This window comes from Syngnathus scovelli, chromosome 5 (genome assembly GCF_024217435.2).
Source record: "Syngnathus scovelli strain Florida chromosome 5, RoL_Ssco_1.2, whole genome shotgun sequence".
In the NCBI taxonomy this organism is placed as follows: Eukaryota; Metazoa; Chordata; class Actinopteri; order Syngnathiformes; family Syngnathidae; genus Syngnathus; species Syngnathus scovelli.
In genome coordinates, this window is record NC_090851.1 from 7,763,178 (window position 1) to 7,780,328 (window position 17,151).

General features: G+C 39.9%; 2 protein-coding genes and 1 long non-coding RNA gene across 7 annotated transcripts; 1 reads left to right on the plus strand and 2 right to left on the minus strand.

Annotated features, from left to right (window-relative positions):
- Nucleotides 1-249: 249 nt before the first annotated feature.
- LOC125968825 (von Willebrand factor A domain-containing protein 7-like) lies at nucleotides 250-6,527 on the minus strand. Of its 3 annotated transcripts, none has more exons than XM_049720265.2 (17): nucleotides 6,380-6,527; nucleotides 5,960-6,179; nucleotides 4,780-4,984; nucleotides 4,441-4,526; nucleotides 4,221-4,314; nucleotides 3,934-4,029; nucleotides 3,485-3,671; nucleotides 3,221-3,391; nucleotides 2,537-2,648; nucleotides 2,296-2,412; nucleotides 1,953-2,153; nucleotides 1,742-1,877; nucleotides 1,525-1,677; nucleotides 1,359-1,451; nucleotides 1,129-1,238; nucleotides 834-998; nucleotides 250-593 (listed from the first exon to the last, which is right to left on the minus strand). In XM_049720265.2, the coding sequence occupies exons 2-17, from the start codon at nucleotides 6,158-6,160 to the stop codon at nucleotides 279-281; spliced, it is 2,442 nt and encodes an 813-aa protein (XP_049576222.1). In that variant the 5' UTR covers nucleotides 6,161-6,179; nucleotides 6,380-6,527; the 3' UTR covers nucleotides 250-278. The 3 variants fall into 3 exon arrangements, with proteins under 3 accessions (XP_049576222.1, XP_049576220.1, XP_049576223.1); XM_049720263.2 differs by having other exon boundaries at nucleotides 3,934-4,062; XM_049720266.2 differs by lacking the exons at nucleotides 5,960-6,179; nucleotides 6,380-6,527 and adding an exon at nucleotides 5,312-5,516 and having other exon boundaries at nucleotides 3,934-4,062.
- LOC125968828 (uncharacterized) lies at nucleotides 6,088-10,431 on the plus strand. 2 transcript variants are annotated; one of them, XR_007481377.2, is made up of 4 exons: nucleotides 6,088-6,295; nucleotides 6,406-6,988; nucleotides 9,522-9,606; nucleotides 10,292-10,431. It is a non-coding gene; the product is annotated as an uncharacterized lncRNA (long non-coding RNA). The 2 variants fall into 2 exon arrangements; XR_007481378.2 differs by having other exon boundaries at nucleotides 6,406-6,453.
- Nucleotides 7,241-17,134, minus strand: LOC125968824 (von Willebrand factor A domain-containing protein 7-like). 2 transcript variants are annotated; one of them, XM_049720261.2, is made up of 18 exons: nucleotides 17,000-17,134; nucleotides 13,442-13,661; nucleotides 13,156-13,363; nucleotides 12,534-12,619; nucleotides 12,357-12,450; nucleotides 11,657-11,785; nucleotides 11,146-11,332; nucleotides 10,859-11,028; nucleotides 10,618-10,730; nucleotides 10,268-10,384; nucleotides 9,948-10,124; nucleotides 9,735-9,870; nucleotides 9,446-9,598; nucleotides 9,277-9,369; nucleotides 9,046-9,155; nucleotides 8,629-8,793; nucleotides 8,123-8,446; nucleotides 7,241-8,033 (listed from the first exon to the last, which is right to left on the minus strand). In XM_049720261.2, the coding sequence occupies exons 1-18, from the start codon at nucleotides 17,002-17,004 to the stop codon at nucleotides 7,587-7,589; spliced, it is 2,934 nt and encodes a 977-aa protein (XP_049576218.1). In that variant the 5' UTR covers nucleotides 17,005-17,134; the 3' UTR covers nucleotides 7,241-7,586. The 2 variants fall into 2 exon arrangements, with proteins under 2 accessions (XP_049576218.1, XP_049576219.1); XM_049720262.1 differs by lacking the exon at nucleotides 17,000-17,134 and adding an exon at nucleotides 13,859-15,538.
- Nucleotides 17,135-17,151: the final 17 nt, after the last annotated feature.

A 17,151-nucleotide genomic window follows, 5' to 3' on the forward strand; every position in this document is an offset into this window, starting at 1 on the left:
TTGGCTGTGTTTCTTTGTGTCCAATTAATATGTAGGAATTTTCCTTTTCGAAGTGACATGGTCATAATGAAAAGTACATCATTTGTATAGAATAAAAAAATCATGCAAGCATGTTTTGCTTCCACTGGTTGTGTGCAGTTAAATTTGCTTCACGACAGGGTGGGATTGATTCATTTGTAGCCAGATTGATACGAATAAGAACTGATGTCAAGGTTTAAAAAAAAAAAAAAAAAAAAAACACAAACACTGTTTATCAGACTCTTAAATCAACTTTATTGCTATTCTCTTACCTTATCAGTAACTGAAAACCTAAGTACAACATAGTTGATATCAGTGGCAGCTGCATCTTCCACCTCAATCTTAAGTGTCACTTCTGTTCCTGATGCTGCACCTTCAGGAGCAGTGAGGGTCACAATGCCCTTGGCGTTCCCTCCGCTATGCGTTTCTAAGGTGACAGAGTTGGGTGATGTCGTGTTATAGCCGCGGTCATTGGTGGCACGGACCATGAATGCCCCAATTCCACTGGCAGTGGTGACATTGAAACGGATGGAGGTGGTAGAGCCTGCTTCGATATTGGTGCTGTTGGCTTGAGCCTGGAGAAGAGAAAAAGAGTGAATTTTTTTGGGTTAGGGTTAGTGTGAATGCTATCATCCATCCAAACCAACTAAAGGCTCATACCAAATTGGTACCAGGTATTGGTACCGGTCTTATTTTACGGTCTCAGGACCTGTGGAGGCCGTCAATACTTCAGGCACTTTAAATTATGATGACTTTTGAAGGTTTAATGTGAACCAAATGCTATTCTGTGGTATAGATCTGAAGGAGTTTCTCACAGTCACATAGATGCTTGAAGTTCTAATCTGAGTGGAGGCCTGTCTCAGGAACCATCTTGCGGTTGACTTTGAGGATAATCTGCTGTCTTCTCCTCTCAGTCGAACAACAAAATTACCCCTTGGAGGTTCAATAAATGTCACCAAGAAGTTGGAACCTCCTAAGGACTGTTGCGAAAGGTTGAGGTAAAAAGAAAAATCAGATATTACACATTATCTATCTACTACTATCTACTTCTCTGTATATTAATGCATGGATTAGATTTGGTAGATGAGAATTCTGTTGCATCAAACATGCCTGTAATGTTCCGTTGACCTCTGTTGAGCTTGAGGTGTCACACAGTGTGACCTCTGTGACATGTATACTGTCACTTCCTGTCACTGTGACCAACAGGGTGGCATTATCACCTGAAATTTTGCACAGGAGATATCAATGCCATTTTTTGCGATAACCTGAACATAATATAAGAGGGCATAGAGGGATGATGACTGAGGAAAATGAGTATGAGGATGAAATTCATATCCGACCTACAAGAGGACGTCCTTCCTTTAGAAAAACGTCTGCATGGAGTCCTTTATTGGCTTCAACAAGGTTGTAGATTAAATTAACTGGGCTTTGACCTGATGTTAGCAGTGACAAAACACATCTATGAGACAATTTACTGTACCTGCCTCTTTAGATTTGATTACTGACCTGTAACCTTAACTGAGTAGGGGTCATTAGAGTCTACAGAGATTCGCCACAGTCCTGTTTCAGTGTCATTGTTTAGACTCAGTCGCCGTAGGTTACCTGCCATGCTCAAAGAAGCCAGTGGACCACTTAACTCACTGGAGCTCTGAGATACACCTGCAATGGAGGAGTGGCAAGTTCTTCATATACCAACAGCATGGCTGATGTTTATTATAAATACCTGTTGGGCTGATGAGATTAAAGTCGAGAGATGAGGTCCCTGTGATGTAGATAGTTTTGTTTGTCAGTGAGCCGTCAACATTAAACATAAAATGAGCAGGCCTTCCAGGATTTCTCACTCCTTGAAAAACTATCACCTAAAAGAGACATTCACATATGTTAAATGTACATGTGCTATATTGTTCTGTATGTATCCTTTGCTCTTATATTACCGTAGCACTGTCCGAAGAGTCCTTTATCACACTTGTGGGCAGAGCAAAATCTGACCTGCTGACCTTAATGGCCTGACCTCCAGAAGCTTGTGCCAGGTCATGGTAGAGCTGAGCATCTGTTTGGCTCAAAACTCGAGGCAATACATCCCTAAGGCTTCTTTTGCGCTTATGGGGTAGGACATCTGTCAGCAGGAAAGTCACCTAAAAAAGCAAGAGAAAACACATCAAGATTATTTGATGTACATTTTCTATTAATTTAATGAACTTTTTTAAAAATCCTGTAGGTTTTGAAACTCGAGACCCTGATGGCACTTTGGGAGCAAGGATGATGAAAAACACTTACTACAGACTTTGTGGTCTCAATAAGGGCAGTAATTGTGTTTTTCAAGTGTGCATCTTTTGCTAGGGTATTAGTGAAGACAAATATCTCAGATGAAGGCGGAGCCGCAGTCAGGGCAAGCTTAAGAAAAAAAAAAAATCTGAATTTTATCTCAAAAGAAATGTACTTTGAGGTGAAAACTACATCATTGCATTTAGTTAATTATGTTCCAAACAGAAATGGACATTAGCGTGAGAGCAAATACCTGCAGTCTAGACAAGCTCAACTCTGGGTTGTCACCTCCTCTATCGGCAATCAGGGCATTGATCCTTTCTTTGAACCTGTCTGCATCTGCTGTTGCTATCAGGGATCCAAAACCTGCCGGAAGCAATTGAACGCCCGTTTATTAGACTCTAGTGGATTGTCAGCCATCCTGAACCAATAGGAAATCAAAACTACAGTGATACTTTGACTTACAAGCTTAATTCATTCCATGTCCAACCTCATAGCTCAATTTACTCATCTCAAATCAATAATAATCCCCGTAAAATTATTACATCTGTTCCAGTCCCCCATAAATAGGCCCATTTTTGTTACATGCTTTATTGAAGCCAATTAAAATTGTAATTAAGAAAAACATGAAAATTAATAAGTTCTGTTCGCCTTGAACAAGTTTGAGTGTTGTGTGTGAGCGACATCCTTCAGTGTTTGCGTGAGTGTCCAGATGTGAGTTCTGGCCTACTTTAGCTGCTTGCAAGTGTTATAATTTTGACTATTTGCACCACTCTACAAGCAAACTAATTTTAGGTGCGCAAAAAAAACACACACAACCAATAAATCTACCAAGTAATAGCTTGTAACGCCCAAATGTGTGAATTGACGCACTTGCAAGTACAGGGACCACTGTATTTAATCCATGACAATGAAATGCGTGTGTGCGCCCTGCATCCCTGGATCATTGAAATCAACCAATGTGTAGGCTGGTGGCTCCTGCAGAGTTCCTCTCCTGCTGTCGATAATGTTAAAAGCAAGTTTCTTAGCTTGGGCTAAGCCGTCTCTCGTATTGCCTGTTGTGTCGATAACAAAACTCAGCACAGAGGACTGGGAGAGACCCATAAGCCTGCAGGAATGCAAAGAAGACAACCCATAGTACTTGTCTCCATCCTGATCAGTGTCAGCTTGGACCCAACAATTTTTTTCTAAAGTCCCTTACCGAAGGAAGTTCTCGTCTCCTACAGCTAGTCTGATGTCCTCCAGAAGATCCATAGTAGCAGTCACAGCCAAATTGGCTGCTTGACTGTGACGTGAGCCATGACTGGATACAATGTCATCCTTATTAATGCCCCCCACTGGCTCCTGCTTGCTCGTCTGGTCTAAAAAACCTCCATGGCTGCATTTGCCTTGAAACACAAACTCACGATTGCTTACAACCCCAGATGTTATAACATTTGAGTCCCACAGCTAATTATTGATGATAAATTATGCCCGATGCCAGCGATAGTGGTTCGTCTGACACAAAATAGACAAAGGTATTCAGGACAAAATATCGAAACGCTTCATCTTTCATGAGATTACCAGTCACATTTCAGTGTCAGTCCAACCCAACCCAATTTTAGCCCCTTCAAAGTTCAGATGAAATATTGTCAAAAGACAATGAGTTACCTTTTGGCTTTTTCGAGAAGAAGACACTGAAGTAGCCAGAGGTGAGTAGCCTCTTTTTCAGCACATTAGGCAAAAGGTTGTTGTCACAATTCTCTCCTGCACAGTTTCTACATGTGGGTTCATTTGGCCCTGCACTCAATGTATGACAATGATCAGCATAATCACATTTTAGATATTCCCAATTAAGTTTTTAAAACTAATATGGGGAAACTTCACATGTACCTAACATGCATTCCAAGTAAAATCCTGTTGTGAAACAAATGTTGTGAATAAATCTGGCAACCTACCTGCCAGATTCTCAAAAGGTTGGTCAGGGTTGATTAGAGCATTGTAAGGATCCGTGTTTCCCAGTTCCACCCAGTTGCTGTGGCTGTAGAAGTCCTAGGAATAAACAATATCACAACTTACACATGCCATACAATACTTATTGGTTTCATTTCATCTTCAAAATTTCATCACTATGTATATTTAACCAATGTCAATAAGATCAATCATCTTTGAAATCACCTGCAGAGTGTGACATAGTTGTCCAAGTGTTTTGCGGCCTGCGATAAAATTTGACTGTTTGACGCTAGCCTTCACAGCAGACATACCTAATCAGAACAATTCAACCAGAAGACAATTAGTAGTGGAAATAAAAATATGTATCGGACTAAATAACATGGGACAAACCCAAATCAAATAATTTTTTTAAGATCAACGGAACTGATTATGTCACTTGTTGTCAGGCAGAATTCAATGAGGCCCTCGTATTTCCCCCATAAGCCCGTAAAAATATTATACCATATACAGTATACAGTACAAAAAAAGACATACAACAAGAAGAGACAACAAGGAGTCCTGTACCTTGTGTGATCAAGTCTCGTCCTTTCTGGAAGGCCTCGTTATCAAAATGATGCTCGCCACTGAGTGCATACGCTAAATCCACATTTGCATTGTTCAAGTAAATCGATACAATGGAAGCAGAAAAAAAGATACTTGACAGGATTGAGGAGTTTGTTGAGGAGGAGCATTCCTTGTGCACTCTTTCCGCTGTTAGACTGTCATCAATCTGAAGGGAAAGGAATTGATGGTTAGAATTGCATTTGGGAGTTTTGGTGACTAAAAACTGAGGTTGATATATGGCAGTGGACATCTTGACAATGGGCCACGGCATTAGTGTAAGGCTCTACCATTCATAATATTCATAATTTTGTTCAACGTTACATCTTCAGCTTCACCCCACAAGCCAATATATAAAGGCTATGAATCACTCCACTACCTTTATTTTATTTCGCCCATCTACATATGATGCACAATGCGGCAAATTCTGCCAAATTCCCATACATGCCGAATGAGACTTGTACCAACACAAAAATCAAGATGCAGCAGTTTTGACCTGAAGTGGTGAACCACAGAATCCAGCCCTGAATTCAATGTCCACGATTTAAGTTGTACTTTAATCTACTCTGCAACATTCTGAGCTGTTTATTTGTTTGGGACTTTCATCAAATAAGTGATGCAGTAAACTATGAACATGACGTGATGTGAAGAGCATTGAGTAATATAAAATATGAAGTTATAAAAAATATAAAATAAATAAGAATCTAAAAAATATATAATAAACAATCAAAAAGACGGAAAATATCTATAAAAAGTTTCCTCTAAAATTAGCCAACATCAGAAGAAGACTGGCATAAACAAGGTAATAAAGAGCTGGCCACTGTTGTAGTGCGCCAAAGAAAGAGTCATGGGAGAAACCTTTCTGATGACGTTTCCTTTAACCCAATTTTAAATACTGAAAGCCAGCAACCCTGTGACAAATTAAAGGACCATAGCAACTGACAACATGAAGGACCCAAAATTCAGCCAGAATAGAGCAGCCCCATGATGTAATGCACCGACACTAATAATAATCAAAATATTGTTATAAGTTGCGCTTCTTCATGCCTTGCATTGTGCAGGAGCGTGGAACATCTCCCAAACAATGAGAAACATAAAGCAGACAAACACATCATTGAAGAAACATACAAGCCTAAATTCTTACAGTCAGACTGAATTCCTGTCCCGCTGCAGCAGCAATGTCTCGACAGACCTCGGCTGTCTTTCGGAGAATTGCCCTTATGGTGATGTCACGGTGCGAGGTGGACTTCCCATTAAGTATAGAGAGTGGTTGGAAGCTTTGAGTTAGACCTATGAGCATGATGACCATGGCCAGCAGCCGCAGGAGGGACCGCTTGGTGCTCATGGTGATGGATGAGAAGAAACTGAAATCACAAAGGAACCTGTCTTTTTCTCAAATCACTACAACAGATTAAACCAAGCTAGAGCAAACGATTGGAATTGGAATTATTTCAGTGAAACACTCCATGCTGCCTTTTAAGTATGAAATGTGATCCCCAGCAAAAATCTGAATTCCTGAAATAACCTTGCTTTAAGTACCCAAATTAAATACAAAGAGTCTCACCTTTTTATGTCTTACTTGTCCATTAGTTCAGTCAGAACTTGGAACGCTTCAGTCGCTGTATGAGTACATTCCAGGTAGGTAGATAGTGCTCTGTGTTTTCTTTGCTCTCTCACTTTGTGTGTGAGCCTTTGCGCACATTTGATTGGGTCCCTTCATCTATACCCAGAAATAGTGGAGAACAATAACAAACTTAACAATGAGTGGGGGAATTTTTTTTTTTTCTATAAAAACAAAAACATGCTCACTGGACACTGATGAGAGCACAGTGCCGTATTTCGCTTATTCTAAAGAAATGTCTTCCTCGCTCATGATCTGTGCTTTTGTTGATTTGGCTTTGATGAGATTTAGTTCTTGTTTTTTTGAGAGATCATTCTGTCTATGTTTGTTGGTTATGCCATAGTTTTCACCGGTCCCTTGTATCTTCCAATCAGAACTCTTAGCAACTTGTTTTGTCTAGGTGTTTGTTGTTGTCTCATCAATTGCTTGTATTATGTTTCCTGGTTTTGTTCTGTCTTTGTGGGTTCATTGTCAAGTCAAGTCATTTTTGCACTGTTTGCTCCGGTGCATTGATGTAATATATACAAGCAAATCAGTTTGCTTTTGCATCAGGTAGGTAACAAGCTACTATAACCTTGTCCATGACAATGAACATGTCATTAGGCTGTTTCATAGTGTGTACCGCAGTTCTTTTTTTTGGGTGTTATTGTTCCCCTTTTTTCATAGTTTTGTGGAAACTGTTTTGTTGTCTTTCACTATTTGTACATTTTGTAAATACAGTTTTCTATACTGCACCTGAGAGTGACTTTGACTAACCAAGTGACAAGTGTGAATGCGACTAGGTCATAATTCAAACCACATCAATACAGCCCCAAAATGATTTTTAATTAACTCTTGCCACGCTATTAAACATACTGTTAATTAAGCATTATCCTCACATGTCATTTTTCTGTTGTGTACCAAATGCGGTTAGATGAGAGAGCACTGCTGTAACCCCACAACAATGATTTGACTGAATCATACAGAAATTCAATTATACTCCTAAAAAAATCCCTAACCACATACAATAAACATAATTTTAGGATAAGTATATAAACCTTATAAAAATTACAATTCTCATCCAAACACCAATATTTAGATTTGATGACATGATATATAATCACAGTATCTTCATAATGTGCTGCAATCAATTGAATTCAATGCATCTCTTTCATTTCCAAAGTGGGAGTGCCGCAATTGTGGTCCAAACCCAAAGTGTTGTGCTCAAGGTGTGCCCTCCGTTGGGCGTGGTGGTCACATGAGTTGTAGTCCCATTAGTTGGAGTCATAGGAGCAACTGTGGTGGACTGTCTCACCTGGCCCACACAAACTCCAACATTCCCTACATTGTCCACAACAGACAGCTCAACTCTGTCTGCACAGCAGGAAGCCTGGTAGGAGATCACGGTGATGTTCTCGCCCCCTGGCCCGACCACTTGGGTTGTGTTGAGAGTGCCGTTCCCTTCACTGACGGTGATTCTATCAATACCCGTCCCATTTACACCGTCGGTCACGTTGGCCACAAATTCCCACTGGGAGGAATCGCAGGCCGATGAGGAAGAGGAACAGTTGGGGGATGTACTGACCTCTTGGCACACTGGACTGCTAACATCAGTCACCTGAAGGCAGATAGTGAAGTAGCAATATGATAAAATGTAAATCTGATATAATCCATCTATCCTCTACCGCTTTAGTGCTTTTCTCTTACCACAGCAGCAACTGAAAATCTTAGCACAACATAGTTGATATCACTCGAAGCTTCATCCTCTGCCTCAATCGTAAGCGTGACATCATTCCCCGATGCCACACTGTCAGGAACGGTCAAGGTCACGGTGCCATTTGCTTTCCCGCCGCTGTCTGTTTCTATGGTCACAGAACTGGGCGATGTGGAGGTAAAGCTGCGGTCATTGGTAGCACGCATGGTGAATGTCCCTGTTGCGCTCTCGTTAACGACTCCACCAGTTGTTTTGGTGACATTGAAAGGGACGGACACTGTGGAGCCTGGTTCTATGCTGGTACTGTTGGCTTGAGCCTAAAATAGGAGAACACCATTTAAAGTGCATGTTCACAGTTTTGAATCACTTAAATTGCAACTATCCATCCCATCCATCCATTTTCTAGTCTGTTATAATTTATCTGCGCAATGAATTCAACTGTCTGATTTATCAGTTTGTTGATTGTTGTTTTCTGAGAACTGAGGGTGTGTGAGCTCACCGTTATAGAAATGCTTGAAGTTCGAAGCTGAGTGGGGGCCTGCCTCAAGAACCTGGTTGGAGTTGCCCGTGTTGATGAGTTGCTCTCTTCTCCTTCCAACCGAATCACAAAATCACCAGCTGGAATCTCATTAAATGTCACTAGGAAGTTTGACCCTCCTAATGACTGTGGAGAAAAGGACAAGGCTAATGATATAAAAGCAGAGTAAATATCTGAAGTAGTAATTATTGAAGCCTGTATCAAACAAAGTACTGGAGTGGGGGACTTTTGTTTTGGTACACTACGCTGTTATACTAAACAAACCAAACGAATATTGAAGTAATATGTAGTATTTAGTGTTGAAATAATATCAGCGGCATATTCACTTTGTTATTAATGAATTGAGTTATCTGTGTTTAAGAATGTTATCCAACATGCCTCTGAGGTCCCGGTGACTTCCGTTGGCCCTGAGCTGTCATACAACGTGACCTCTGGAATCATTACACTGTCACTTCCTGTCACTGTGACCAAGAGGGTTGCATTACCACCTGAAAGTTTGCACAAGAAAGAAATTCAGTCATATATACAATTTTACATGACCAAAATCAAGACACAACTGGGGACATGGATAAACGATTTGGAGGCCAAAGAGTAAGATATGATCTTCACCTGTAATAGGACGACCCTCCTTTAGAAAGAAATCACCATGGATTGCTTCACGGGCTTCCACAAGATTGTAGATGAAGTTCAGTGAACTTTGACCTAGTGTCAAGAATGGCAAACATTTACAATGGTCAAAAGATCAATGTACCTGCCTCTTTGAGTTAAATTAACTAACCTGTGACCTTCACTGAGTAGGGGTCATTAGAGTCTACATTGATTCTCCACACTCCTGATTCACTGTCATTGTTCAGGGCCAGTCGCCGTAGGTTACCAGCCAAGCTCGAAGATGCTAAAGGACCACTAGAATCACTGGAGTTCTGAGAAACACCTGCAAGGGTAGGAACAGGATATCAAATATATCTAATATATACGTATATATATAATTTTGTATAAACATGCATAAACTGTGTTTTTTGGCAAGTACTTAGAATGAAGAAAAATATAGACGAGACAAACTAAAATACCTGTGGGGCTGCTCAGATTGTAGGAGAGAGAAGGGGTTCCTGTGATGTAAATAGTAATGTTTTGTAGCGAGTTATCAACAGTAAATGTAAAATTATCAGGCTTTCCGGGCTTGATCACAATTTGAAAGATCGTAACCTGAAAAAGACAGTGTAGAAAAGTTTTAAACATCTTGCGCAGTTTTTCCTTGCTTCTCTCCTTTGATTTTCACTGACCAAGGCACTCGATGAGGAATCCCTTATGACACTTGTCACTAGAGCAAGGTCTGCCTTGCTAACCTCAATGGCCTGACCTCCAGAGGCCCGGGCAATATTACGGTACAGTTCGGCATCAGCTTGATTCAGTGTTCTTTTGCGTCGACTGGACAAGACAGGCGTCAACATGAAAGTCACCTGGAAATTCAAGAGAGAAAAACCAAATGAAAAAAAACAACAACCTTGGTTGGTTCATATAGTGATGATAATTTCATAATTTGGCCCTAATATACCTCAAACCTTGCGATGTTTTGACATTTTAAGATGTAAAATGGACTCACTTCAGACTTTGTGCTTTCTACAAGGGCAGTGATGGTGCTTTCCAGAAAAGCATCTTTTGCTGGAGCATCAGTGAAGACAAATATCTCAGACGAGGATGGAGCAGCAGTAAGGGCAAGCTGTCAACCGAAAACAGAATAGTCAAAATGTAGCCACTGACCTGAATAAAAAGTCAATTTGCAGAGTTTACTTCTGAATCATCTGTTGCACTTATAGTACTTGGATTTCTGTGTGACTTAACACCATTCTGTTCTCTTAACTTTCCCAAAATAGACACAAGTCAATTAGTTAAATCCAGATTTAGTAGATTAGTATCTAAATTGGAAATTGTATTCACTGCGCTTCAAAACACCTGGAGTCCAGAGAAGCACAACTCTGGAATGTCTCCACCCCCACCGGCAGTCAGCCCATTGATGCTTTCTTTGAATTTGTCTGCATCGGTCGTCAACAGCAAAGGTCCAAATCCTGCAAATGATAAAAGAATATCAAATTATTCGTTACAGTATCGTGTGTTCTCTACAACCTGCAACCTGAGACTAAGTATAGGAGAGTTGAAAGCATGAATATACTTGGTATGAGTGCTTGCTTCCTACCTGGATCATTGAATGGAACCAATATATAGGCCGAAGGCTCCTCTTGGGTTCCCCTCTTACTGTCAATGATGTCAAAGGAAATTCTTTTAGCTTCCGCTATGTCATCGCTCATGCTGCCTGTCGTGTCGATGACAAAACACAGTGCAGAGGACTGGGAGAGGCCCATCAGTCTGCAAGAATTTGAAAGACAAACCATATTCACTGCATGTCTTCACCTTGACCAGTTGCATCTCGGGATTAAGAAGGCTCCGTTAAAAAGGGTTTCCCAAGATGTTCATTTTATGTACCGTGTGAAGTTCTTGTCTCCTACAGCTGTTCTGATGTCCTCCAGAAGCTCCATAGTGGCATTCAAGGCCAAATTTGCTGCTTCTTGGTGAAGTGAACCATGGCTGGACGCAAATGTGTCTTTATTGATGCCCCCAATTGGGTCACGTTTACTCGTTTGGTCAAAAAAACCTCCATGGCTGCATTTACCTTGGAGCACAAAGGAATACAATGGATTGTGTACCACCGCACAATGTATCATTCATTTGGATGATTGCTGATTGCATTGATTCGAGAGGAATAGGTCGACTGTGATCTGATATACAATTTTGGAGGTTTTTTTTTTTAGTGGCGCTGTTTTGGATACATTCAAACACATTTCGATTGGCAGATGCTCAGTTTCATTGCAATCTGTTTATTATTCTTTTTGTGTCCAAGAAATCCAATGTTGTGTTAGGCTGCAAAGTGATCCAATAAGTCTAATTGATCTTTCAAATCTGCAAATCATTCATACAACAAATTTTGAGCAGTTACCATCTGGTTTGTCTGGCGATGTGAGGCTGAAGTATCCTGAAGTAAGAAGTCCTTGCTCCAGTACGTCAGGCAAAATGTTGTCATCACAGTTGTCTCCTGTGCAGTTTCTACACGTTGAAATATTTATTCCTACAAGAAAATTAGGTCAGGACAAATCGGATCGCGATTCAATACCCAATGTTTAAAAGACAAGCTTTTAAACCTATTGTGGTTGCAAGCCTATCTCTTATTGTAGTGCTAATCAAGCATATGTAGTACGCAAGATGTGTGGAGCATTGGTTACAAAACGGACCAGTTTATCATTCTATCGCCAATAAACAAAATGGATGGAGGGATAATTAAAAACTTTGAAAACAAATATTTTATCATCCACTGTTGATCTTGCTTCAATAAATGTCCAAATTCCAATATCTACCCATCTTCTATTTTGCGTTCATTTTTTTTATTAATATTTTATATTTGTACCCAACTCCAGAGGGGTGGTGCCGCACCAGTCAACCTTACCCCACATAACTGGCCCCAAGTATGCTACAAGAGCCTCATTGTATCAGGACCGGTTTGAAAAACAAAGCATCCTAGGGTAGACATGATAAGGTGACAGTGTGCCTTTTGTTGTGTTTTACTAAAGCTATACACCCCATTCACACAGAGCAGTAGTTGCTATGGAAAGCATTCCTTATGAATATAAACAGCATCCTACCGGCCACATTTACAATAGTTTGGTCAGGTTTGATCAGGGCATTGTAAGGAAATGTATTCCCTAACTCCACCCAGTTACTGTGGCTGTAGAAGTCCTGCAAACATACAACATCATAACTTATTATACGCGGCATCACTTGCATCACGCCTTCAGAACTACACTAGTCCTTAAACTCACTTGTAGTGTGTGACATATACGACCGAGAGTCCAGCGTGCAGCCTTGAAGTTCTCCAGTTTTACACTGGCCTTTACAGAAGACACACCTGCACATGTGATACAACAAAAAAAATGAAGTACAACATAGCCACAATCCCGTTTCACCATGTGGAACAAATAAAGACAGATTTCATCTTAGTTGGTGAAGCAAAGTAAGACACAAGATGTTTCGTTTCTTGAACATGATCTTCATATTTTGGTTGGTGCTCTTCACCAACCAGTACCAATGACGTTATTCTAGCATACTGGAACTTCCCCGTGTGGGACAAATAAATCTTTTATCTCATCTTATTAGGCAGGTGAAGCAATGTTATATAAATGTTTTCCTTTTCTGAACATGCTCTAAATATTTTGGTTGGTGCAGTTCACCAACCAGGACCAATGCTGTATCTCATCTCATGATGAGGCTGATGATGATAGAACTTTATTCATCTCAGCGGGGAAATTTACTTGTCACATTGCAAGATTATAAGTGCCAAATTTAAAAAAGGATAAATAACAGACAAGGACAGCAGGTGAAGCAATATAAGAGGAAAAAAAAACACATAGAAGGATCAGCAACTCAACAAATGGTTTTGTGTACCTTGTGTGATTAGGTCTCTCCCTTTTTGGAACGTCTCACCATCAAAATGGTGCTCATCACTCAGGAAAGATACTAAATCCACATTGGCATTGCTGAAGTATATATTGGCAATGGAAATATGGAACAAGACACTGGACAGAAGTGAGGTGGAATGGTCTGAAAATGAACATGCCGCTTGTACTTGCTCAACTGTGAGACTGTCATCAATCTGAAAACAGAAAAAAAAAGTCAAAAGCTGTTTGTGAAACGATTATGTGAGACTAAACAAGTGTGTGGCTTATTTTACAGTTAAAACAAAGTCCCTTCCATCCGCCACAGCCATGTCTCTACAGACTTCAGCAGTCTTTTGAAGAACTGCCCTTTGGGTGATGTCGCGGTGAGTACTTGAATTTCCATCAGACACAAAGAGTGGTTGGAAGCTTTGTGTTAGGCCTGTGAGGGTGAAGACCACAGACACCGACAGCAAGACTTTCCACTTGTTGCTCATTATCATGATGTGGAGAAACCTAAATCACAATGGAAATTCTCTATAAATCCCAGTTTGTTGTAAAACCATCACTCTTTATTTATAATTAAATCCACAATCAGTTGCAAGAGCAGGAGTAACCCAGTAATAGAAAGAATTTAGAAACATGATATAATCTAGGGAACACACAAGCAAGAAGAAAAAAAAAAAAAAAGACGTTAAACTTGACAGACTCACCTTATATGTTCTTGTAGTTGACAAAATTATTATTCAGGCTGCTTTAGTCTCCCGATGAGTATATTTTAGTTCCCAGGATCAACACAGGTAAATTGTCTAATGTGGGTCCTTTTTGATTTGAGAGCCGCCGAACTGTGTGTGCGTGTGTGTTTGAGTGGGAGCGCTGTTGTGTTTGAGTGTCTCCTTGTCTTGTAGGCTGCTTGAATGAGTTGCGATAAAGAACTTGCCCACACCCTCTCATGTTTTGTTAGCACCGATAGATTTTAGCAAATGTCCCAAGTAGATGCTTTTGATTTTTAGTGCAGATCTATCTGCTGTTGAATTTGTAGACACACAAGGATTTTTCAAATTTAAAAATAATGTTTTAATCTGTGATAAACCCCACACAAGAAGATAGAAAATCATAAATTTACAAATTTTGTTTGAATGATGTGAATTGCTGTAATAATCTCAACATAGACCACCACACAAAACATTTCCTTAATAAACATTCGGTCTTGAATCTAGTCCATCAAGGCAAACCTCTCTTACACGTATGATCATATCATCTGATCTAACAAACATGAAGATGAGCAGAAACCTCTAGGTGTGCGCCAATGGTTTCTGAAGAGAATCGTAAGATGTCAAGAAAAAACTCCGGGCTAATATATGGAACCTAAATATTGAGTTTATACATGTATGTAAAAATGAGGCTACCTTTTGCCACTTGTAAATACAAATATGGTAGTTCTATAATGAGATACTTCAAATTCTTCTAATAACAGCGGTCTCGTTTTTATATCGTAAATCCTGCAACTCATCCTATTTTTGAGCTACATTTTATCTATAGTTCCAATTTAATCGGACATTATGTTGTCTTCAGTATCATTATTGAAAATCAACTCATCGAGGTCTGCGTTCCACATCAAGCCCTGATCTGTATGTCTTGACCTCTCACGTTATTGTCATGCTTGCTCAAAAATGTGACTTAGAGTATGGTGCTGTGAATTCTCAATCTCCCCAATGAAATTGGATCCCACCTCGTAGTTCTTATCGTTCTCATGTTAAACACAATGGACAAGTGTATCGGGTGAGAAGATATGAATTACTGAAGCCGGTCCAGCAACATGTTTAGTGACTAAGCAACAGTTAAATGGTATTTAGTCCACTTGTAAACATGCTGAATCAACATAGTCAACAAAACAAACACTTCTCCTTTGAGGCCTTTGTGGCAAATACATACATTTGCCTCCTCACCCCTATTTTGAAAACATGACTAAATCTTAAAGTATTGTTTAACATTCCTTGAATGCCCAGATACTAACATCACATCAATACAATTTATTTAGGTAGGAAAGCTGTTAGAACAGCTTTTGTAAAACCATTTCACATCATATTTTAGAAAAAGAGAACATATGGAAATGTGGTCTGTATTAATTGACTTTTATTTACTTGACTACATAATGCCATTTGCACTGCTAGCACAGATTAGATTTAGATAATAGATAATAAACACGTCTATGGCTTCATATACAGCAGATGCTTGCAAGTAATTCAAGTAATGTACTACGTGTTATTATTTGAAATATTTCGTGTGACTCATCGTGAATATCTGACACGTACAGACAAGCTTAGTAAAACTAACAAATACAAAAAAAGATAATCAATGATGATTATGAAGGGAGAACTTGAGGAAAGTGAAATTTATTCAAGAGTGACTGGGGGAGTTTTCATAACCACCACAGCATGACAGTAGCTTACAGATTGGAAATAAGAAACACTCTGCTGACGAGTCTTCTTTCGATATGCCCTCACAATTATGACAGAGAACACAAGATAGAGAATGATGGCAAAAGTGACAATGGCAATCCACCACAATCCTTCTTCTGGAGCTGCAGATATTGGATGTAACATCTGTCTCTCTGTATCATACACACAGTCAAGGTTGCTGTCCAACATGTAGGTGACGTTACAGTCCTCAGTCATGTCAGGGTGGACACCAGACACTTTGAAGACCTCATATGGAGGAATCAATACCTGATGATTCATTTCCAGCGCAGAGTAATGGCTTATGTCGGCACCGAAACACGTGTTCATCTCAAAACACATGGAGCTCCTTTCAAGGCTCCTTTTATCAGAAGCTAACGTAAAGGAGCCAAACCGGACTTGCTTGTTAGAAATGTCCACATGTAAAGGTCTTTGTGTCCGGTAGTTGGCTTTGAGACATGTCACTTGACTGTGTTTCAAAACCTGAATGGCTTCACTCAGAGAAGAGTAAAGCTTTGAATGAATCGAAATGGTCTCATTTTTGCTCCTTTGATGTCCACTTATTTGCCCAGTGTTTAATTTATTGTTGGAATGCTTATCCAGAGACTTTGTGTAGATGTATATGGCCACAGTATGCCGTTTCTCAATGTAGGCGTGGGCTGGCTTCCGAGCCTTTTCTTCTGCATCGCTCCAAGCCTGACTGAAGTCTGTATCCATTGTCTTTATAACCATAGCATCAGTCAATACAATGGGTTTTGTATTGCAGCCGTATCCCCTGGAGTCGTTGGCTTGTGTTGAATCCTCAACAAAAGGAAAAGTTGAGGCTCAGCATTTATCCACTAGATGGCAACATAGCATTCTCTTTGAGAAATTTCATCAAATTACCTTTTCGGAAATGTACTGGCAGTGGGGTAGAAGATAGATGACGATAGACATAAGCAGGCAGGTTAGGAGAAGAAAGGTAGTAATGACCCATGCTAGGTTCCCCTGCCAAGTACATCTAGAAAGGAAAAAAATAACTGAGGACTGAATACAGCATAAAGGCCTTTCAAAAAATACAGCATTTTTTTCAGTATTTTTGTAACACACACACACAAAGGCCAACCACGTTACAACCTTGCATTGATAAAAATGTCCCCAAAGCAAAAGTTAAGTGCTGTCATGCACACACATCAAACAATGAAGATATTTTCTAATGAAACACATTTTTTGTTTTCAACTGAAACTGCACCTACATTTTGATAGATAATCATAATAGTATTTGTGAAAAAACATTCTGTATTTGCTTCATTTAAATTCGTGAATCATAAGTTGATCGATCTGCATCATGTGTCACAAATCAGATGGAGAGATTGTTTCCTTAGTAACTCATACACAATTCAATGCAGGCCTTACCCCATGAAGAGAAGCACGTAGGTGGTCTCACCCACCTTAGTTCTGAGACAAAACTTGCTTTTCGGTGCGGTACTCTTAGTTTTGTTTTAGTTTTAACTCAACACCCTCCTCAAATGAAATGCCAAACTGGATCTGCTAGTATTGCCACACCC

Excerpts from the sequence above, each read along its gene's own strand:
- LOC125968825 (XM_049720263.2), bottom strand. The coding sequence starts at position 6,160 with ATGAGCACCAAGCGGTCCCTCCTGCGGCTGCTGGCCATGGTCATCATG. Across the intron at positions 3,672-3,933 it reads CTTCTCGAAAAAGCCAAAAG|GCAAATGCAGCCATGGAGGT; the intron begins GTAACTCATTGT and ends TTGTGTTTCAAG. Across the intron at positions 1,239-1,358 it reads GGAAGGACGTCCTCTTGTAG|GTGATAATGCCACCCTGTTG; the intron begins GTCGGATATGAA and ends GCAAAATTTCAG.
- LOC125968824 (XM_049720261.2), bottom strand. Across the intron at positions 11,786-12,356 it reads AACTATTGTAAATGTGGCCG|GAATAAATATTTCAACGTGT; the intron begins GTAGGATGCTGT and ends ATTTTCTTGTAG. Across the intron at positions 8,794-9,045 it reads AAGTCACCGGGACCTCAGAG|TCATTAGGAGGGTCAAACTT; the intron begins GCATGTTGGATA and ends TTTTCTCCACAG.